Source organism: Haliotis rufescens, unplaced genomic scaffold, assembly GCF_023055435.1.
Source record: "Haliotis rufescens isolate VD_foot unplaced genomic scaffold, xgHalRufe1.0.p SCAF_14, whole genome shotgun sequence".
Classification (NCBI taxonomy): Eukaryota; Metazoa; Mollusca; class Gastropoda; order Lepetellida; family Haliotidae; genus Haliotis; species Haliotis rufescens.
This window is the reverse complement of record NW_025963824.1, coordinates 18,387,600-18,412,108: the sequence shown is the minus strand read 5'-3', so window position 1 is coordinate 18,412,108 and position 24,509 is coordinate 18,387,600. Positions and strand designations below refer to the sequence as shown.

The window sequence follows — 24,509 nt, the reverse complement described above, 5'->3', positions numbered from 1 at the left end:
GGGAGGTGGTGTATGGGAGGTGGTGTATGGGAGGTGGTGTATGGCAGGTGGTGTATGGCAGGTGGTGTATGGGAGGTGGTGTATGGCAGGTGGAGTATGCCAGGTGGTGTATGGGAGGTGGTGTATGGGAGGTGGTGTATGGGAGGTGGTGTATTGGAGGTGGTGTATGGGAGGTGGTGTATGGGAGGTGGTGTATGGCAGGTGGTGTATGGGGAGGTGGTGTATAGGAGGTGGTGTATGGGAGGTGGTGTATGGGAGGTGGTGTATGGGAGGTGGTGTATGGGAGGTGGTGTATGGGAGGTGGTGTATGGGAGGTGGTGTATGGCAGATGGTGTATGGGAGGTGGTGTATGGGAGGTGGTGTATGGGAGGTGGTGTATGGCAGATGGTGTATGGGAGGTGGTGTATGGGAGGTGGTATATGGCAGGTGGTGTATGGCCGGTGGTGTATGGGAGGTGGTGTATGGGAGGTGATGTATGGTAGGTGGTGTATGGGAGGTGGTGTATGGCAGGTGGTGTATGCCAGGTGGTGTATGGCAGGTGGTGTATGCCAGGTGGTGTATGGGAGGTGATGTATGGCAGGTGGTGTATGCCAGGTGGTGTATGGCAGGTGGTGTATGCCAGGTGGTGTATGGGAGGTGATGTATGGCAGGTGGTGTATGGCAGGTGGTGTATGGGAGGTGGTGTATGGGAGGTGGTGTATGGGAGGTGGTGTATAGGAGGTGGTGTATGGCAGGTGGTGTATGGCAGGTGGTGTATGGGAGGTGGTGTCTGGGAGGTGATTTATGGCAGGTGGAGTATGGCAGGTGGTGTATGCCAGGTGGTGTATGGGAGGTGGTGTATGCCAGGTGGTGTATGGGAGGTGGTGTATGGGAGGTGGTGTATGGGAGGTGGTGTATGGGAGGTGGTGTATGGGAGGTGGTGTATAGCAGGAAGACCAGTGCATGCTGTGCGATCAGATAGACAGTGTAGATGACTGTACAGTCGGGCAGTCGCTGAGGTATATTTGTGTGGTTATGATGCATCTACAGTCCGACGAGAGCGACATTGGGAAGAATGACATAATGTAATTCATTCAACAAATCCCATCTGGGGATATTCTTCCACTTCTTTCTCAGACAAGATGATTTGTCACGGAACGCAGATCGAAATGGGGAATTGTGTTTATGTGTAACGCAATTGCACCAGTTGGCAAGAAGCAAGAGATATTTTGTTTGTTGTGAGTCCGTGGCGAAACATACACAGAAAGTCAAGTCGCCATGGCGGGACATATACGCAGGCAGGATAACAATAAAAAAATTAGGGAAATGTAGGGAAACACTGAACTGAAGTCATGGTGATGTAGGGTAAACACTGAACTGAAGTCTTGGTGATGTAGGGTAAACACTGAACTGAAGTCTTGGTGATGTAGGGGAAACACTGAACTGAAGTCATGGTGATGTTGGGGAAACACTGAACTGAAGTCATGGTGATGTTGGGGAAACACTGAACTGAAGTCATGGTGATGTTGGGGAAACACTGAACTGAAGTCATGGTGATGTAGGGAAACACTGAATTGAAGTCATGGTGATGTAGGGAAACACTGAATTGAAGTCATGGTGATGTAGGGAAACACTGAACTGAAGTCATGGTGATGTAGGGAAACACTGAACTGAAGTCATGGTGATGTTGGGGAAACTCTGAACTGAAGTCATGGTGATGTTCGGGAAACACTGAACTGAAGTCATGGTGATGTAGGGTAAACACTGAATTGAAGTCATGGTGATGTAGGGTAAACAGTGAAACAAAGTCAAGGTGATGTAGGGTAAACAGTGAAATGAAGTCATGGTGATGTAGGGGAAACACTGAACTGAAGTCATGGTGATGTAGGGTAAACACTGAACTGAAGTCATGGTGATGTTGGGTAAACACTGAATTGAAGTCATGGTGATGTAGGGAAACACTGAACTGAAGTCATAGTGATGTAGGGAAACACTAAACTGAAGTCATGGTGATGTAGGGTAAACAGTGAAATGAAGTCATGGTGATGTAGGTTAAACACTGAATTGAAGTCATGGTGATGTAGGGTAAACAGTGAAATGAAGTCATGGTGATGTAGGGTAAACAGTGAAATGAAGTCATGGTGATGTAGGTTAAACACTGAATTGAAGTCATGGTGATGTAGGGGGAACACTGAACTGAAGTCATGGTGATGTAGGGTAAACAGTGAAATGAAGTCATGGTGATGTAGGGGAAACACTGAACTGAAGTCATGGTGATGTAGGTTAAACACTGAATTGAAGTCATGGTGATGTAGGGTAAACAGTGAAATGAAGTCATGGTGATGTAGGTTAAACACTGAATTGAAGTCATGGTGATGTAGGGTAAACAGTGAAATGAAGTCATGGTGATGTAGGGTAAACAGTGAAATGAAGTCATGGTGATGTAGGTTAAACACTGAATTAAAGTCATGGTGATGTAGGGTAAACAGTGAAATGAAGTCATGGTGATGTAGGGTAAACACTGAATTAAAGTCATGGTGATGTAGGGTAAACAGTGAAATGAAGTCATGGTGATGTAGGGTAAACAGTGAAATGAAGTCATGGTGATGTAGGGGAAACACTGAACTGAAGTCATGGTGATGTAGGTTAAACACTGAATTGAAGTCATGGTGATGTAGGGTAAACAGTGAATTGAAGTCATGGTGATGTAGGGAAAACAGTGAAATGAAGTCATGGTGATGTAGGGTAAACAGTGAAATGAAGTCATGGTGATGTAGGTTAAACACTGAATTGAAGTCATGGTGATGTAGGGTAAACAGTGAAATGAAGTCATGGTGATGTAGGGTAAACACTGAAATGAAGTCATGGTGATGTAGGTTAAACACTGAATTAAAGTCATGGTGATGTAGGGTAAACAGTGAAATGAAGTCATGGTGATGTAGGGTAAACAGTGAAATGAAGTCATGGTGATGTAGGGTAAACACTGAATTGAAGTCATGGTGATGTAGGGTAAACAGTGAAATGAAGTCATGGTGATGTAGCGTAAACAGTGAACTGAAGTCATGGTGATGTAGGGTAAACAGTGAAATGAAGTCATGGTGATGTTGGGGAAACACTGAACTGAAGTCATGGTGATGTAGGGTAAACACTGAATTGAAGTCATGGTGATGTAGGGAAACACTGAACTGAAGTCATGGTGATGTAGGGAAACACTAAACTAAAGTTATGGTGATGTTGGGGAAACACTCAACTGAAGTCATGGTGATGTAGGGTAAACAGTGAAATGAAGTCATGGTGATGTTGGGGAAACACTGAACTGAAGTCATGGTGATGTAGGGTAAACACTGAATTGAAGTCATGGTGATGTAGGGAAACACTGAACTGAAGTCATGGTGATGTGTTGGGAAAACACTAAACTGAAGTTATGGTGATGTAGGGAAATACTGAACTGAAGTCATGGTTATGTAGGGAAATTCTGAACTGAAGTCATGGTGATGTTGGGGAAACACTCAACTGAAGTCATGGTGATGTAGGTTAAACACTGAATTGAAGTCATGGTGATGTAGGGTAAACAGTGAAATGAAGTCATGGTGATGTTGGGGAAACTCTGAACTGAAGTCATGGTGATGTTGGGTAAACACTGAACTGAAGTCATGGTGATGTAGGGAAAAACTGAACTGAAGTCATGGTGATGTGTTGGGGAAACACTAAACTGAAGTTATGGTGATGTAGGGAAACACTAAACTGAAGTTATGGTGATGTTGGGGAAACACTCAACTGAAGTCATGGTGATGTAGGTTAAACACTGAATTGAAGTCATGGTGATGTAGGGTAAACTCTGAAATGAAGTCATGGTGATGTAGGGTAAACAGTGAAATGAAGTCATGGTGATGTAGGTTAAACACTGAATTGAAGTCATGGTGATGTAGGGTAAACAGTGAAATGAAGTCATGGTGATGTAGGGTAAACAGTGAAATGAAGTCATGGTGATGTAGGTTAAACACTGAATTAAAGTCATGGTGATGTAGGGTAAACAGTGAAATGAAGTCATGGTGATGTAGGGAAACACTGAACTGAAGTCATGGTGATGTGTTGGGGAAACACTAAACTGAAGTTATGGTGATGTAGGGTAAACAGTGAAATGAAGTTATGGTGATGTTGGGGAAACACTCAACTGAAGTCATGGTGATGTAGGTTAAACACTGAATTGAAGTCATGGTGATGTAGGGTAAACTCTGAAATGAAGTCATGGTGATGTAGGGTAAACAGTGAAATGAAGTCATGGTGATGTAGGTTAAACACTGAATTGAAGTCATGGTGATGTAGGGAAACACTGAACTGAAGTCATGGTGATGTGTTGGGGAAACACTAAACTGAAGTTATGGTGATGTAGGGAAATACTGAACTGAAGTCATGGTGATGTAGGGAAATTCTGAAGTGAAGTCATGGTGATGTTGGGGAAACACTCAACTGAAGTCATGGTGATGTAGGTTAAACACTGAATTGAAGTCATGGTGATGTAGGGTAAACAGTGAAATGAAGTCATGGTGATGTTGGGGAAACTCTGAACTGAAGTCATGGTGATGTTGGGGAAACACTGAACTGAAGTCATGGTGATGTAGGGAAACACTGAACTGAAGTCATGGTGATGTGTTGGGGAAACACTAAACTGAAGTTATGGTGATGTTGGGGAAACATTCAACTGAAGTCATGGTGATGTAGGGTAAACAGTGAAATGAAGTCATGGTGATGTTGGGGAATCTCTGAACTGAAGTCATGGTGATGTAGGGGAAACACTGAACTGAAGTCATGGTGATGTAGGGTAAACACTGAATTGAAGTCATGGTGATGTAGGGAAACACTGAACTGAAGTCATGGTGATGTGTTGGGGAAATACTGTACTGAAGTCATGGTGATGTAGGGAAATACTGAACTGAAGTCATGGTGATGTTGGGGAAACACTCAACTGAAGTCATGGTGATGTAGGTTAAACACTGAATTGAAGTCATGGTGATGAAGGGTAAACAGTGAAATGAAGTCATGGTGATGTTGGGGAAACACTGAACTGAAGTCATGGTGATGTTGGGGAAACACTGAACTGAAGTCATGGTGATGTAGGGTAAACACTGAATTGAAGTCATGGTGATGTAGGGAAACACTGAACTGAAGTCATGGTGATGTGTTGGGGAAACACTAAACTGAAGTTATGGTGATGTAGGGAAACACTAAACTGAAGTTATGGTGATGTTGGGGAAACACTCAACTGAAGTCATGGTGATGTAGGTTAAACACTGAATTGAAGTCATGGTGATGTAGGGTAAACAGTGAAATGAAGTCATGGTGATGTATGGTAAACAGTGAATTGAAGTCATGGTGGTGTAGGTTAAACACTGAACTGAAGTCATGGTGGTGTAGGTTAAACACTGAACTGAAGTCATGGTGATGTAGGGTAAACAGTGAATTGAAGTCATGGTGGTGTAGGGTAAACACTGAACTGAAGACATGGTGGTGTAGGTTAAACACTGAATTGAAGTCATGGTGGTGTAGGTTAAACACTGAATTGAAGTCATGGTGATGTAGGGTAAACAGTGAAATGAAGTCATGGTGATGTAGGGTAAACAGTGAAATGAAGTCATGGTGATGTTGCGGAAACACTGAACTGAAGTCATGGTGATGTTGGGGAAACACTGAACTGAAGTCATGGTGATGTAGGGTAAACACTGAACTGAAGTCATGGTGATGTAGGGTAAACACTGAACTGAAGTCATGGTGATGTAGGAGAAACACTGAACTGAAGTCATGGTGATGTAGGAGAAAACCTGAACTGAAGTCATGGTGATGTAGGGAAACACTGAACTGAAGTCATGGTGATGTAGGAGAAAACCTGAACTGAAGTCATGGTGATGTAGGGAAACACTGAACTGAAGTCATGGTGATGTAGGGTAAACACTGAACTGAAGTCATGGTGATGTAGGGTAAACACTGAACTGAAGTCATGGTGATGTAGGGTAAACACTGAACTGAAGTCATGGTGATGTAGGAGAAAACCTGAACTGAAGTCATGGTGATGTAGGGAAACACTGAACTGAAGTCATGGTGATGTAGGGTAAACACTGAATTGAAATTATGGTGATGTTGGGGAAATACTGAACTGAAGTCATGGTGATGTAGGAGAAACACTGAACTGAAGTCATGGTGATGTAGGGGAAACACTGAACTGAAGTCATGGTGATGTGTTGGGGAAACACTGAACTGAAGTCATGGTGATGTTGGGGAAATTCTGAACTGAAGTCATGGTGATGTTAGGGAAACGCTGAACTGAAGTCATGGTGATGTAGGGGAAACACGGAACTGAAGTCATGGTGATGTTGGGGAAACACTGAACTGAAGTCATGGTGATGTTGGGGAAACACTGAACTGAAGTCATGGTGATGTTGGGGAAACTCTGAACTGAAGTCATGGTGATGTAGGGTAAACACTGAACTGAAGTCATGGTGATGTAGGAGAAACACTGAACTGAAATTATGGTGATGTAGGGGAAACACTGAACTGAAGTCATGGTGATGTAGGGGAAACAGTGAACTGAAGTCATGGTGATGTAGGGGAAACACTGAACTGAAATTATGGTGATGTTGCGGAAACACTGAACTGAAGTCATGGTGATGTAGGAGAAACACTGAACTGAAGTCATGGTGATGTAGGGAAACACTGAACTGAAGTCATGGTGATGTTTGGGAAACACTGAACTGAAGTCATGGTGATGTGGGAGAAACAGTGAACTGAAATTATGGTGATGTAGGGGAAACACTGAACTGAAGTCATGGTGATGTTGGGGAAACACTGAACTGAAGTCATGGTGATGTAGGGAAACACTGAACTGAAGTCATGGTGATGTTGGGGAAACACTGAACTGAAGTCATGGTGATGTAGGGGAAACACTGAACTGAAGTCATGGTGACGTGTTGGGTAAACACTGAACTGAAGTCATGGTGATGTGGGAGAAACAGTGAACTGAAGTCATGGTGATGTAGGGGAAACACTGAACTGAAGTCATGGTGATGTAGGGTAAACAGTGAAACAAAGTCATGGTGATGTAGGGGAAACACTGAACTGAAGTCATGGTGATGTAGGGAAACACTGAACTGAAGTCATGGTGATGTAGGAGAAACACTGAATTGAAGTCATGGTGATGTAGGGTAAACACTGAATTGAAGTCATGGTGATGTAGGGGAAACACTGAACTGAAGTCATGGTGATGTAGGGTAAACACTGAATTGAAGTCATGGTGATGTAGGGGAAACACTGAATTGAAGTCATGGTGATGTAGGGGAAACACTGAATTGAAGTCATGGTGATGTAGGGAAACACTGAAATGAAGTCATGGTGATGTAGGGTAAACACTGAACTGAAGTCATGGTGATGTAGGGTAAACACTGAACTGAAGTCATGGTGATGTAGCGTAAACACTGAACTGAAGTCATGGTGATGTTGGGGAAACACTGAACTGAAGTCATGGTGATGTGGTGGGGCTTGGTGGTGGTGGGGGGGGGGGGGGGGGGGGGGTGGTGGTTGTGTTTGATGTGACACTGAACGGTATGGTTTTATATATTCCATACCCACAACCCCGTGTGGTTGTATATATTCCAAGTTTATAACCCAGTGTGGTTGTATATATTCCATGTTTATAACCCAGTGTAGTTGTATATATTCCATGTCTATTACCCAGTGTGGTTGTATATTTTCCATATCTGTAACCCAGTGTGGTTGTATATATTCCATGTCTGTAACCCAGTGTGGTTGTATACTTCATGTCTGTAACCCAGTGTGGTTGTATATATTCCATGTCTGAAACCTAGTGTGGTTGTATATATTCCATGTCTGTAACCCAGTGTGGCTGTATATATTCCACGTCTATTGCCCAGTGTGGTTGTATACTTCATGTCTGTAAGCCAGTGTGGTTGTATATATTCCATGCCCACAACCCAGTGTGGTTGTATATTTTCCATGTCTGTAACCCAGTGTGGTTGTATATATTCCAAGTTTATAACCCAGTGTGGTTGTATATATTCCATGTTTATAACCCAGTGTAGTTGTATATATTCCATGTCTATTACCCAGTGTGGTTGCATATTTTCCATATCTGTAACCCAGTGTGGTTGTATATATTCCATGTCTGTTACCCAGTATGGTTGTATACTTCATGTCTGTAACCCAGTGTGGTTGTATATATTCCATGTTTATAACCCAGTGTAGTTATATATATTCCATATCTGGAACCCAGTGTGGTTGTATATATTCCATGTCTGTAACCCAGTGTGGTTGTATATATTCCAAGTTTATAACCCAGTGTGGTTGTATATATTCCATGTTTATAACCCAGTGTAGTTGTATATATTCAATGTCTATTACCCAGTGTGGTTGTATATTTTCCATATCTGTAACCCAGTGTGGTTGTATATATTCCATGTCTGTAACCCAGTGTGGTTGTATACTTCATGTCTGTAACCCAGTGTGGTTGTATATATTCCATGTCTATTACCCAGTGTGGTTGTATATTTTCCATATCTGTAACCCAGTGTGGTTGTATATATTCCATGTCTGTAACCCAGTGTGGTTGTATACTTCATGTCTGTAACCCAGTGTGGTTGTATATATTCCATGTCTGTAACCCAATGTGGTTGTATACTTCATGTCTGTAACCAAGTGGGGTTGTATATATTCCATGTCTGAAACCCAATGTGGTATTTATTCCATGTCTGTAACCCAGTGTGGTTGTATATATTCCATGTCTGTAACCCAGTGAGGTTGTATATATTCCATGTCTGTAACCCAGTGTGGTTGTATATATTCCATGTCTGAAACCCAGTGTGGTTGTATATGTTCCATGCCCACAACCCAGTGTGGTTGTATATATTCCATTTCTGTAACCCAGTGTGGTTGTATATATTCCATGTCCACAACCCAGTGTGGTTGTATATATTCCATGCCCACAACCCAGTGTGGTTGTATATATTCCATGTCTATAACCCAGTGTGTTTGTATACTTTATGTCTGTAACCCAGTGTGGTTGTATATATTCCATGTCTGAAACCCAGTGTGGTTGTATATATTCCATGTCTGTAACCCAGTGTGGTTGTATATATTCCATGCCCACAACCCAACGTGGTTGTATATATTCCATCTCTATAACCCAGTGTGGTTGTATATATTCCATGCCCACAACCCACTATAGTTGAATGTATTCCATGTTCATATTCCAGTTCTAACCATTGCTTGACGTGCCACTCACTGATGTGATCGTGTTATGGTAGACCTATTTCTAGTTCTGCCAGAGATAAAACAGGGATTGAATGTGTCTCTGTTGTACACGCTTTTACCACAAATAAGATTTCCTTCGCTCCATGAGACATATTTGTCGGCGGTTTATTGAATTAGTGTCATTTTCTATTATCGTCGTACGTTAAGCTTATAATTTAAGGATGATATATCAAATGTTGGATCTCTTTTGTCAGCATAACCTTTACGACGGACTGAGTGACGTTATTATGTTCTAATAAGGACAACACTTCTCGCTGGCTTTAACGCCCTTCACAAAGTGTGTACTAAATCGTAAACAGGTAGTTAGAAACAGGTGGACAGTGTTAATTATCAGGCTTTAGTTGTTGCCAACTTATTCATTTGTTTTACTCCGTTTTGTTCCTTGTATCATTGTTCACTATCTAAACTGGCGCGATTCTATGTTGTTTCCGTGGATCTACGTGAATTGTATTGAGGTATATTTCTCTTTTACAGAAAATATCAGAGGTTGTAAAATACCACGTTCAGTAAGCATGAGTCAAGCGGCACATTGACACTGGTCCCGTGACTTTCACTATCTATCTGAAAACACACTGCACCGTCTACGCCCGCGCCTCCGTATACGACCAGTGGGTTGTAACAATGAAAAAGTCAAAAGTTATCACCCGGAACTCGGTTGTCGACAACCGCCTGACATTATTAACTTTTAGCTGCACGTGGCATTTCATTTTCCCGAGGCTCGATTCCAACAGTCGAGGGTTGATAGGGCCACTCCGTTAATTCATCGGTGTGTGTCAGCTATATACGTCCACTATGAAGCCATGAAGTAGTTGTTTAATATAAATCATATTTCGGATTGTTCGTTTCACCTGCAGCAGACACGTCTACACCTCTGTTGACACTGACAGTCTTCTACACCTCTTTTGACACTGACAGTCTTCTACACCCGTGTTGACACTGGCAGTCTTCTACACCTCTTTTGACACTGACAGTCTTCTACACCTATGTTGACACTGACAGTCTTCTACACCCGTGTTGACACTAACAGTCTTCTACACCTCTTGTTGACACCGGCAGACTGCCACATCTATGGTGACACTGGCAATCTTCAACACATCTGTTGACACTGTCAGTCTTCTACACCTATGTTAACACTGGCAGTCTTCTACACCTCTTTCGACACTGACAATCTTCTACACCAATGTTAACACTGACAGTCTTCTACACCTATGTTAACACTGACAGTCTTCTACACCTTTGTTAACACTGACAATCTTCTACACCTATGTTAACACTGACAGTCTGCTACACCTATGTTAACAGTGACAATCTTCTACACCTATGTTAACAGTGACAGTCTTCTACACCTATGTTAACAGTGGCAGTCTTCTACACCTCTTTTGACACTGACAGTCTTCTACACCCGTGTTGACACCGGCAGACTGTTACATCTATGATGACACTGGCAGTCTTCAACACATCTGTTGACACTGACAGTCTTCTACACCCATGTTAACACTGACAGTCTTCTACACCTATGTTAACACTGACAGTCTTCGACACCTATGTTAACAGTGGCAGTCTTCTACACCTCTCTTGACACTGACAGTCTTCAACACCCGTGTTGACACTGACAGTCTTCTACACCTATGTTACCCCTCAGTCTTCTACACCTTTGTTGACACTGACAGTCTTCTACACCATGTTACCCCGGCAGTCTTCTACACCTATGTTGACACTGACAGTCTTCTACACCATGTTAACACTAACAGTCTTCTACACCTCTTGTTGACACCGGCAGACTGCCACATCTATGGTGACACTGGCAATCTTCAACACATCTGTTGACACTGTCAGTCTTCTACACCTATGTTAACACTGGCAGTCTTCTACACCTCTTTCGACACTGACAATCTTCTACACCCATGTTAACACTGACAGTCTTCTACACCTATGTTAACACTGACAGTCTTCTACACCTTTGTTAACACTGACAATCTTCTACACCTATGTTAACAGTGACAGTCTTCTACACCTATGTTAACACTGGCAGTCTTCTACACTTCCGTGAACTCTGGGAGTCTTCTACACATCTGTTGACACTGACAGACTTCTACACCTATGTTAACACTGACAGTCTTCTGCACCTTTGTTAACAGTGACAGTCTTCTACACCTCCGTGAACTCTGGGAGTCTTCTACACATCTGTTGACACTGACAGACTTCTACACCTATGTTAACACTGACAGTCTTCTACACCTATGTTAACAGTGGCAGTCTTCTACACCTCTTTTGACACTGACAGTCTTCTACACCTATGTTGACACTGACAGTCTTCTACACCATGTTAACACTAACAGTCTTCTACACCTCTTGTTGACACCGGCAGACTGCCACATCTATGGTGACACTGGCAATCTTCAACACATCTGTTGACACTGTCAGTCTTCTACACCTATGTTAACACTGGCAGTCTTCTACACCTCTTTCGACACTGACAATCTTCTACACCCATGTTAACACTGACAGTCTTCTACACCTATGTTAACACTGACAGTCTTCTACACCTTTGTTAACACTGACAATCTTCTACACCTATGTTAACAGTGACAGTCTTCTACACCTATGTTAACACTGGCAGTCTTCTACACTTCCGTGAACTCTGGGAGTCTTCTACACATCTGTTGACACTGACAGACTTCTACACCTATGTTAACACTGACAGTCTTCTGCACCTTTGTTAACAGTGACAGTCTTCTACACCTCCGTGAACTCTGGGAGTCTTCTACACATCTGTTGACACTGACAGACTTCTACACCTATGTTAACACTGACAGTCTTCTACACCTATGTTAACAGTGGCAGTCTTCTACACCTCTCTTGACACTGACAGTCTTCAACACCCGAGTTGACATTGACAGTCTTCTACACCTATGTTAACACTGACAGTCTTCTACACCTTTGTTGACACTGACAGTCTTCTACACCCATGTTAACACTGACAGTCTTCTACACCTATGTTAACACTGACAGTCTTCGACACCTATGTTAACAGTGGCAGTATTCTACACCTCTTTTGACACTGACAGTCTTCTACACCCGTGTAGACACCGGCAGACTGCTACATCTATGGTGACACTGGCAGTCTCAAACACATCTGTTGACACTGTCAGTTTTCTACACCTATGTTAACACTGGCATTCTTCCACATCGGCGGGCATAACGGGGATTTTCAATGACAGTCTTTTCAGAAAATTCAGAACTTTGAAAACGTTGTAGTCACAAATTACTGTCATGGAGTGAACCAAACACTGTACTAGTAAAGACCTAAGCAGCCATCAGATGACGAACAGCGAGTGTGAAAAAAAGAAGAAAGAAGCAAAAGGTCTGTGTTCGTGGGTGTCTGGTGTATGTTCATATTTTGGACCCTGCTCTTAGCTTTTGCCTTGCCACACGACCACAAACCAACTCGTCTCTGAAAGCACCGGGTTTACGAAGGGGCATGTTTGTGCGACTGAACCAAACAACTGCCTCTGTAAAGCATCTGATTCGGCGGTAATAAGGCCATTTTGAAATGTCAGTATTTTGGTCCAGTATTGAGCTGTTCATGAAATGCTGGATACCGCGAGAGTGTGTCGACCGTGGTCAAACATGGCGTTATCTGGATATGTGATTCCATCTGTCATACTTGTCCTTCGTGTAACCCTTATGTCTTCTGATGCCTTAATTTGTTACATGTCCTCTTTCGTGTTGATGTGTCTCACATTGTGTGGCCCTCAGCCATTGCCAGCAATCTGATCCAGCATTAAGCATGGACGTCACGGAAACCACGTTGAACATGTAATTTTGTCCAACTACTCAGACAGTTATTTCTCAAAGTGTACATTAAATGCAACACACTTATATTTGTGGCATATTTTGATTTAAGACGAATAGACATGTTGGGATATGAACACTGTTATCTGTCATAACATGGTCTATAATGTTGTAAATATTTCATTACAGTCACGCAAAAATCATGGGAAGCATATTTACACAAGAATATTGGGAAACACTCTATCACACTTGTTTCCTGTTACTGTGATATGCATTAATTTTGTATATGTATAGTCATGTAACTCCTGGTCACGTGGCGCTCTGTAGTGGCCGGGACCACGAAACCGCGAAGAGCACATGTTATGCACACATTTAAAAGAGAAACGAAAAATAAGATATAATCAAAAAGACAAAATGTTTGCTATTTGCAGTAGCTGTGTAATGTGTGCTTCGTACCTGCAGTAGCTGTGTAATGTGTGCTTCGTACCTGCAGTAGCTGTGTAATGTGTGCTTCGTACCTGCAGTAGCTGTGTAATGTGTGCTTCGTACCTGCAGTAGCTGTGTAATGTGTGCTTCGTACCTGCAGTAGCTGTGTAATGTTTGCTTCGTACCTGCAGTAGCTGTGTAATGTGTGCTTCGTACCTGCAGTAGCTGTGTAATGTTTGCTTCGTACCTGCAGTAGCTGTGTAATGTGTGCTTCGTACCTGCAGTAGCTGTGTAATGCGTGCTTCGTACCTGCAGTAGCTGTGTAATGTGTGCTTCGTACCTGCAGTAGCTGTGTAATGCGTGCTTCGTACCTGCAGTTGCTGTGTAATGTGTGCTTCGTACCTGCAGTAGCTGTGTAATGTTTGGTTCCTTTGTGCAGAAGCTGTGTAATGTGTGGATCCAATCTAAGGAAGCTGTGTAATGCCGGTTTCGATCTTAGCAGAACTCTAATGCCGGTTTCGTATCTGTAGAAGCTGTGTGATGTGTGGTTCCTATCTGTAGTAACTATGCAATGCCGGGTTCCCATCTGCAGAAGTTGTGTAATGCCGGGTTCCCATCTGCAGAAGTTGTGTAATGCCGGGTTCCTATCTGCAGTAACTGTGTAATGCCGGGTTCCTATCTGCAGTAACTGTGTAATGCCGGGTTCCTATCTGCAGTAACTGTGTAATGCCGGGTTCCTATCTGCAGTAACTGTGTAATGTGTGGTTCCTATCTGCAGTAACTGTGTAATGCCGGGTTCCTATCTGCAGTAACTGTGTAATGCCGGGTTCCTCTCTGTAGTAACTGTGTAATGCCGGGTTCCTCTCTGTAGTAACTGTGTAATGCCGGGTTCCTATCGGCAGAAGATGTGTAATGCCGGGTTCCTATCGGCAGAAGATGTGTAATGCCGGGTTCCCATCTACAGAAGCTGTGTAATGCCGGGTTCCTCTCTGTAGTAATTATGTAATGCCGGGTTCCTCTCTGTAGTAATTATGTAATGCCGGGTTCCTATCGGCAGAAGATGTGTAATGCCGGGTTCCTATCGGCAGAAGATGTGTAATGCCGGGTTCCTATCGGCAGAAGATGTGTAATGCCGAGTTCCTATCGGCAGAAGATGTGTTATGCCGGGTTCCTATCGGCAGAAGATGTGTAATGCCGGGTTCCTATCGGCAGAAGATGTGTAATGCCGGGTTCCTATCGGCAGAAGATGTGTAATGCCGGGTTCCTATCGGCAGAAGATGTGTAATGCCGGGTTCCTATCTGCAGAAGATGTGTAATGCCGGGTTCCTATCTGCAGATGCTGTGTAATCCCGGGTTCCTATCTGCAGTAACTGTGTAATGCCGGGTTCCTCTCTGTAGTAATTATGTAATGCCGGGTTCCTCTCTGTAGTAACTGTGCAATGCCGGGTTCCTCTCTGTAGTAACTATGTAATGCCGGGTTCCTCTCTGTAGTAATTCTGTAATGCCGGGTTCCTCTCTGTAGTAATTATGTAATGCCGGGTTCCTATCGGCAGAAGATGTGTAATGCCGGGTTCCTATCGGCAGAAGGTGTGTAATGCCGGGTTCCTATCTACAGTAACTGTGTAATGTGTGGTTCCTATCTACAGAAGCTGTGTAATGCCGGGTTCCTATCTGCAGTATCTGTGTAATGAAGGGTTCCTCTCTGCAGTAACTGTGTAATGTGTGGTTCCCATCTACAGAAGCTGTGTAATGCCGGGTTCCTATCTGCAGTAACTGTGTAATGAAGGGTTCCTATCTGCAGTATCTGTGTAATGAAGGGTTCCTATCTGCAGTAACTGTGTAATGTGTGGTTCCTATCTGCAGAAGCTGTGTAATGCCGGGTTCCTATCTGCAGTAACTGTGTAATGAAGGGTTCCTATCTGCAGAAACTGTGTAATGTGTGGTTGCTATGTACAGAATCTTTGTAATTCGGGGTTCCTATCTGCAGTAACTGTGTAATGCCGGGTTCCTATCTGCAGTATCTGTGTAATGAAGGGTTCCTATCTGCAGAAACTGTGTAATGTGTGGTTCCTATCTGCAGAAGCTGTGTAATGCCGGGTTCCTATCTGCAGTAACTGTGTAATGAAGGGTTCCTATCTGCAGTATCTGTGTAATGAAGGGTTCCTATCTGCAGAAACTGTGTAATGTGTGGTTCCTATCTGCAGAAGCTGTGTAATGCCGGGTTCCTATCTGCAGAAGCTGTGTAATGAAGGGTTCCTATCTGCAGTAACTGTGTAATGAAGGGTTCCTATCTGCAGTAACTGTGTAATGTGTGGTTGCTATGTACAGAATCTTTGTAATTCGGGGTTCCTATCTGCAGTAACTGTGTAATGAAGGGTTCCTATCTGCAGTATCTGTGTAATGAAGGGTTCCTCTCTGCAGTAACTGTGTAATGTGTGGTTCCCATCTACAGAAGCTGTGTAATGCCGGGTTCCTATCTGCAGTAACTGTGTAATGAAGGGTTCCTATCTGCAGTATCTGTGTAATGAAGGGTTCCTATCTGCAGAAACTGTGTAATGTGTGGTTCCTATCTGCAGAAGCTGTGTAATGCCGGGTTCCTATCTGCAGAAGCTGTGTAATGAAGGGTTCCTATCTGCAGTAACTGTGTAATGTGTGGTTCCTATCTGCAGTAACTGTGTAATGAAGGGTTCCTATCTGCAGTATCTGTGTAATGCCGGGTTCCTATCTGCAGTAACTGTGTAATGTGTGGTTCCTATGTACAGAATCTTTGTAATTCGGGGTTCATATCTGCAGTAGCTGTGTAATGTGTGGTTCTTATCTGCAGTAACTGTGTAATGCCGGTTTCCTATCTGCAGTAACTGTGTAATGTGAGGTTCTTTTCTACAGTAACTGTGTAATGTGAGGTTCCTATCTACAGAAACTGTGTAATGCCGGGTTCATATCTGCAGTAGCTGTGTAATGTGTGGTTCTTATCTACAGTAACTGTGTAATGTGAGGTTCTTATCTACAGAAACTGTGTAATGCCGGTTTCTTATATGTAGAGGTTCCTATCTTTAGAATCTTTGTAATTCGGGGTTCCTATCTGCAGTAACTGTGTAATGTGTGGTTCCTATCTATAGAATCTTTGTAATTCGGGGTTCCTATCTGCAGTAACTGTGTAATGTGTGGTTCCTATCTGCAGAAGATGTGTCATGTGTCGTTCCTATCTACAGAATCTTTGTAATTCGGGGTTCCTATCTCCAGTAACTGTGTAATGTGTGGTTGCTATCTATAGAATCTTTGTAATTCGGGGTTCCTATCTGCAGTAACTGTGTAATGTGTGGTTCCTATCTGCAGAAGATGTGTCATGTGTGGTTCCTATCTACGGAATCTTTGTAATTCGGGGTTCCTATCTGCAGTAACTGTGTAATGTGTGGTTCCTATCTATAGAATCTTTGTAATTCGGGGTTCCTATCTGCAGTAACTGTGTAATGCCGGGTTCCTATCTGCAGTAACTGTGTAATGTGTGGTTCCTATGTACAGAATCTTTGTAATTCGGGGTTCCTATCTGCAGTAACTGTGTAATTCGGGGTTCCTATCTGCAGTAACTGTGTAATGAAGGGTTCCTATCTGCAGTATCTGTGTAATGAAGGGTTCCTCTCTGCAGTAACTGTGTAATGTGTGGTTCCCATCTACAGAAGCTGTGTAATGCCGGGTTCCTATCTGCAGTAACTGTGTAATGAAGGGTTCCTATCTGCAGTATCTGTGTAATGAAGGGTTCCTATCTGCAGAAACTGTGTAATGTGTGGTTCCTATCTGCAGAAGCTGTGTAATGCCGGGTTCCTATCTGCAGAAGCTGTGTAATGAAGGGTTCCTCTCTGCAGTAACTGTGTAATGTGTGGTTCCTATCTGCAGTAACTGTGTAATGAAGGGTTCCTATCTGCAGTATCTGTGTAATGCCGGGTTCCTATCTGCAGTAACTGTGTAATGTGTGGTTCCTATGTACAGAATCTTTGTAATTCGGGGTTCATATCTGCAGTAGCTGTGTAATGTGTGGTTCTTATCTGCAGTAACTGTGTAATGCCGGTTTCCTATCTGCAGTAACTGTGTAATGTGAGGTTCTTTTCTACAGTAACTGTGTAATGTGAGGTTCCTATCTACAGAAACTGTGTAATGCCGGGTTCATATCTGCAGTAGCTGTGTAATGTGTGGTTCTTATCTACAGCAACTGTGTAATGTGAGGTTCTTATCTACAGAAACTGTGTAATGCCGGTTTCTTATATGTAGAGGTTCCTATCTTTAGAATCTTTGTAATTCGGGGTTCCTATCTGCAGTAACTGTGTAATGTGTGGTTCCTATCTATAGAATCTTTGTAATTCGGGGTTCCTATCTGCAGTAACTGTGTAATGTGTGGTTCCTATCTGCAGAAGATGTGTCATGTGTCGTTCCTATCTACAGAATCTTTGTAATTCGGGGTTCCTATCTCCAGTAACTGTGTAATGTGTGGTTGCTATCTATAGAATCTTTGTAATTCGGGGTTCCTATCTGCAGTAACTGTGTAATGTGTGGTTCCTATCTGCAGAAGATGTGTCATGTGTGGTTCCTATCTACGGAATCTTTGTAATTCGGGGTTCCTATCTGCAGTAACTGTGTAATGTGTGGTTCCTATCTATAGAATCTTTGTAATTCGGGGTTCCTATCTGCAGTAACTGTGTAATGCCGGGTTCCTATCTGCAGTAACTGTGTAATGTGTGGTTCCTATGTACAGAATCTTTGTAATTCGGGGTTCCTATCTGCAGTAACTGTGTAATGAAGGGTTCCTATCTGCAGTAACTGTGTAATGAAGGGTTCCTATCTGCAGTATCTGTGTAATGAAGGGTTCCTCTCTGCAGTAACTGTGTAATGTGTGGTTCCCATCTACAGAAGCTGTGTAATGCCGGGTTCCTATCTGCAGTAACTGTGTAATGAAGGGTTCCTATCTGCAGTAACTGTGTAATGTGTGGTTCCCATCTACAGAAGCTGTGTAATGCCGGGTTCCTATCTGCAGTATCTGTGTAATGAAGGGTTCCTATCTGCAGTAACTGTGTAATGAAGGGTTCCTATCTGCAGTAACTGTGTAATGAAGGGTTCCTATCTGCAGTAACTGTGTAATGAAGGGTTCCTATCTGCAGTATCTGTGTAATGAAGGGTTCCTCTCTGCAGTAACTGTGTAATGTGTGGTTCCCATCTACAGAAGCTGTGTAATGCCGGGTTCCTATCTGCAGTAACTGTGTAATGAAGGGTTCCTATCTGCAGTATCTGTGTAATGAAGGGTTCCTATCTGCAGAAACTGTGTAATGTGTGGTTCCCATCTACAGAAGCTGTGTAATGCCGGGTTCCTATCTGCAGTATCTGTGTAATGTGTGGTTCCTCTCTGCAGTAACTGTGTAATGTGTGGTTCCCATCTACAGAAGCTGTGTAATGCCGGGTTCCTTTCTGCAGTATCTGTGTAATGAAGGGTTCCTATCTGCAGTAACTGTGTAATGTGTGGTTGCTATGTACAGAATCTTTGTAATTCGGGGTTCCTTTCCGCAGTAACTGTGTAATGAAGGGTTCCTATCTGCAGTATCTGTGTAATGAAGGGTTCCTATCTGCAGTAACTGTGTAATGTGTGGTTGCTATGTACAGAATCTTTGTAATTCGGGGTTCCTATCCGCAGTAACTGTGTAATGTGTGGTTCCTATCTGCAGTATCTGTGTAATGTGTGGTTCCTCTCTGCAGTAACTGTGTAATGTGTGGTTCCCATCTACAGAAGCTGTGTAATGCCGGGTTCCTATCTGCAGTAACTGTGTAATGAAGGGTTCCTATCTGCAGTATCTGTGTAATGAAGGGTTCCTATCTGCAGAAACTGTGTAATGTGTGGTTCCCATCTGCAGAAGCTGTGTAATGCCGGGTTCCTATCTGCAGAAGCTGTGTAATGAAGGGTTCCTATCTGCAGTAACTGTGTAATGTGTGGTTCCTATCTGCAGTAACTGTGTAATGAAGGGTTGCTATCTGCAGTATCTGTGTAATGAAGGGTTCCTATCTGCAGTAACTGTGTAATGTGTGGTTCCTATGTACAGAATCTTTGTAATTCGGGGTTCCTATCTGCAGTAACTGTGTAATGAAGGGTTCCTATCTGCAGTATCTGTGTAATGAAGGGTTCCTATCTGCAGTAACTGTGTAATGAAGGGTTCCTATCTGCAGTAACTGTGTAATGCCGGGTTCCTATCTGCAGTATATGTGTAATGCCGGGTTCCTATCTGCAGTAACTGTGTAATGAAGGGTTCCTATCTGCAGTAACTGTGTAATGAAGGGTTCCTATCTGCAGTATCTGTGTAATGAAGGGTTCCTATCTGCAGTAACTGTGTAATGTGTGGTTCCTATCTGCAGAAGCTGTGTAATGCCGGGTTCCTATCTGCAGAAGCTGTGTAATGAAGGGTTCCTATCTGCAGTAACTGTGTAATGTGTGGTTCCTATGTACAGAATCTTTGTAATTCGGGGTTCCTATCTGCAGTAACTGTGTAATGAAGGGTTCCTATCTGCAGTATCTGTGTAATGAAGGGTTCCTATCTGCAGTAACTGTGTAATGAAGGGTTCCTATCTGCAGTAACTGTGTAATGTGTGGTTCCTATGTACAGAATCTTTGTAATTCGGGGTTCCTATCTGCAGTAACTGTGTAATGAAGGGTTCCTATCTGCAGTATCTGTGTAATGAAGGGTTCCTCTCTGCAGTAACTGTGTAATGTGTGGTTCCCATCTACAGAAGCTGTGTAATGCCGGGTTCCTATCTGCAGAAGCTGTGTAATGCCGGGTTCCCATCTACAGAATGTGTGTAAAATGTGGTTCCTATCAGCAGTAACAGTTTAATGTGTGGTTCCTATCTGCAGTAGCTGCGTAATGCCGGGTTCCTATCTGCAGTAACCGTGCAATACCGGGTTCATTTCTGCTACTTTGTCATGTGTGGTTCCTATCTACAGAACCTTTGTAATTCGGGGTTCCTATCTGCAGAAACTGTGTAACGTGTAGTTCCTATCTACAGAATCTGTTGAATGCCGGGTTCCCATCTACAGAAGCTGTGTAAAGCCGTGTTCCTATCTGCAGTAGCTGTGTAATGCCGGGTTCCTATCTGCAGAAGCTGTGTAAAATGTGGTTCCTATCAGCAGTAACAGTTTAATGTGTGGTTCCTATCTGCAGTAGCTGCGTAATACTGGGTTCCTATCTACAGAAGCTGTGTAATGCCGGTTTCCTACCTGCGCTAACTGTGTAATGCCGAGTTCCTATCTACAGAATCTGTATAATTCCGGGTTCCTATCTACAGCAACTGTGTAATGTGTGGTTCCTATCTGCAGAAGATGTGTAATGTGTGGTTCCTATCTACATTAACTGTGTAATGCCTGGTTGCTATCTGCAGAAGCTGTGTCAAGTGTGGTTCCTATCTACAGAATCTTTGTTATTCGCTGTTCCTATCTTTTTAATTTGTGGTTCCTTTCTGCAGTAGCTGTGTAATACTGGGTTCCTAGCTACAGAAGCTGTGTAATGCCGGTTTCCTACCTGCGGGAACTGTGTAATGCCGAGTTCCTTTCTACAGAATCTGTGTAATTCCGGGTTCCTAGCTACAGCAACTGTGTAATGTGTGGTTCCTATTCCTATCGGAATGCCAGATTCCTATCTGCACTAGGTGTGTAATGGGTGGTTCCTGTCTGCATGAACTGTGTAATTCCGGGTTCCTGTCTACAGAATCTGTGTTATGCCGGGTTTCTTTCAACAGTAGCTTTGTTATGTGTGGTAGTTATCTGAAGTAACAGTGTAATACCGGGTTCCTATCTGCAGAAGCTGAGTCATGTGTGGTTCCTATCTACAGAATCTTTGTAATTTGGGGTTCCTATCTGCAGAAGCTGTGTAATGTGTGGTTCCTATCTGCACAAGCTGTGTAATGCCGGATTCCTATCTGCAGTAGCTGTGTAATGGGTGGTTCCTATCTGCAGTAACTGTGTAATTCCGGGTTCCTGTCTGCAGAAGATGTGTAATGTGTGGTTCCTATCTACAGTAGCTGTGTAATGTGTGGTTCCTCTCTGCAGTAACTGTGTAATGTGTGGTTCTTATCCACAGAAGCTGTGTAATGCCGCGTTCCTCTCTGCAGTAACTAAGCAATGCCTGTTTCATATCTGCAGCAACTGTGTCATGTGTGGTTCCTATCTTCAGAATCTTTGTAATTCGGGGTTCCTATCTGCAGAAGCTGTGTAACGTGTAGTTCCTATCTACAGAATCTGTTGAATACCGGGTTCTCATCTACAGAAGCTGTGTAATGCCATGTTCCTATCTGCAGTAACTGTGTAATGCCGGTTTCTGTCTGCAGGAACGGTATAATGCCGCGTTCCTATCTGCAGTAACTGTGCAATGCCTGGTTCCTATCTGCAGCAACTGTGTCATGTGTGGTTCCTATCTACAGAATCTTTGTAATTCGGGGATCCTATCTGCAGAATCTGTGTAATGTGTGGTTCCAATCTACAGAATCTGTGTAATGCCGTAATCCTCTCTGCAGTAACTGTGTAATGCCGGGTTCCTATCTACAGAAGCTGTGTAAACTGTGGTTTCTCTCTGCAGTAACTGTGTAATGTGTGGTTCCTACCTGCAGTAACTGTGTTATGCCGGGTTCCTATATGTAGTAACTGAACAATGCCTGGTTCATATCCGCAGCAACTGTGTCATGTGTGGTTCCTATCTACAGAATCTTTGTAATTCGGGGTTCCTATCTGCAGAAGCTGTGTAATGTGTAGTTCCTATCTACAGAAACTGTTGAATGCCGGGTTCCCATCAACAGAAGCTGTGTAATGCCGTGTTCCTATCTGCAGTAGCTGTGTAATGGGTGGTTCCTATCTGCAGTAACTGTGTAATTCCGGGTTCCTGTCTGCAGAAGATGTGTAATGTGTGGTTCCTATCTGCAGAAGCTGTGTAATATGTGGTTTCTATCTGTAGTAACTCTGTAATGCAGAGTTCCTATATGCAGAAGCAGTGTATTGCTTGGGTCCTATCTGTAGACGCTGTGTAATGTGTGGTTCCTATCTGCAGTAGCTGTGTAATGTGTGGTTCCTATCTGCAGTATCTGTGTAATATGTGGTTTCTATCTGTAGAAGCAGTGTAATGTGTGGTTTCTATCTACAGAAGCTGTGTAATGTGTTGTTCCTATCTACAGTAGCTGTGTAATGTGTGGTTCCTATCTGCAGTAAATGTGTAATGCCGGGTTATCATCTGCAGAAGCTGTGTAATGTGTAGTTCCTCTCTATAGAAGCTGTGTAATGCGTGGTTCCTATCTGCAGAAGCTGTGTAATATGTGGTTCCTATCTGGAGAAGCTTTGTAATGTGTGGTTCCTATCTACAGTAGCTGTGTAATGTGTGGTTCCTATCTGCAGTAGCTGTGTAATGTGTTGTTCCTATCAGCAGTAGCTGTGTAATGTGTGGTTCCTGTCTGCAGAAGCTGTGTAATGTGTTGTTCCTATCAGCAGTAGCTGTGTAATGTGTGGTTCCTATCTGCAGAAGCTGTGTAATATGTGGTTCCTATCTGGAGAAGCTGTGTGATGTGTGGTTCCTATCTGCAGAAGCTGTGTAATATGTGGTTCCTATCTGGAGAAGCTTTGTAATGTGTGGTTCCTATCTACAGAAGCTGTGTAATGTGTGGTTCCTATTTGTTCCTATCTACAGTAACTGTGTAATTCCAGTTTCCTATCTGCAGAAGCTGTGTAATGTGTGGTTTCTATCTGAAGAAGCTGTGTTATGTGAGGTTCCTATCTGCAGTAACTGTGTAATATGTGGTTCCTATCTGTAGACTGTATAATGTGTGGTTCCTATCTGCAGTAACTGTGTAATGCCTGGTCCTATCTGCAGAAGCTGTGTAATGTGTGGTTCATATCTGTAGAAGCTGTGTAATGTGTGGTTCCTATCTGCAGAAGTTGTTTAATGGGTGGTTCCTATCTCGAGTGGTATGCAACGTGGAACGTGGTATGCGTATGGACACAGTCAGTCCTTCCATCCGTGCTTCCGTCCATGGAAGACATCGTTTCCAGAAGAAATCTTGAAAACCGTACAATATGAGTTTATCAATCTTCATATATAGTTAGGTCTAGTGGCGAACTGGTGCCTGTAGAAGGTTTGGAATTTTTACAAAAGTATTTTTCGAGTTTCCATGTCAACAAAATGTTCATATATTATGTTTATTCATGACAAATATTTACCATTGCGGAGATTTCGCTGACTTCATCCTCTTGTTAATGTGACGATGTCTGTAACCCACAGGTATTTGGCGTCCTCCCAGTTGCAGCCAATAGATGCCCGTAAAGTCTTCCCATGTTTTGACGAGCCCGATTTCAAAGCCATATTCAAGGTCACAATCATTCATCAGCCAGGTAAGTCATATAATGGTGTCTCTCCTCAAAGGAATAGGACTGCTCGATCCATGTCTTGTTCAGAAAGTGGCACGTGACAGGGATACATCCATGTGTTGTTCACAAAGTGGCATGTAACAGCGATATATCCATGTGTTGTTCAGAAAGTGGCATGTGACAGTGATACATCCATGTGTTGTTCAGAAAGTGGTACGTAAATTGCTATATCCCTGTGTTGTTCAGAAAGTGGCTTGTCACAGTGATATATCCATGTGTTTTTTAGAAAGTGGCATGTGACAGTGATACATCCATGTGTTGTTCAGAAAGTGGTACGTAAATTGCTATATCCCTGTGTTGTTCAGAAAGTGGGATGTCACAGTGATACATCCATGTGTTGTTCAGAAAGAGATATGTCACAGGGATACATTCATGTCTTGTTCAGAAAGTGGGATGTCGCAGTGATATATCCCTGTGTTGTTCAGAAAGTTGTATGTCACAGTGATATATCCCTGTGTTGTTCAGAAAGTGCTATGTCACAGGGATACATCCATGTGTTGTTCAGAAAGTGGCATGTAACAGTGATATATCCCTGTGTTGCTCAGAAAGTGGAATG

The 24,509-nt window shown here is 43.1% G+C and overlaps 1 protein-coding gene across 1 annotated transcript in view; it reads left to right on the top strand.

The window, feature by feature from the left end:
- Positions 1 to 24,509, top strand: part of LOC124127649 (glutamyl aminopeptidase-like) — a 202,970-nt gene that overhangs the window by 68,110 nt on the left and 110,351 nt on the right. The window contains exon 2 of the mRNA XM_048395096.1: positions 23,808 to 23,917. Within this exon, the coding sequence (XP_048251053.1) occupies positions 23,808 to 23,917 (110 nt within the window). The remainder of the gene's footprint in view (positions 1 to 23,807; positions 23,918 to 24,509) is intronic.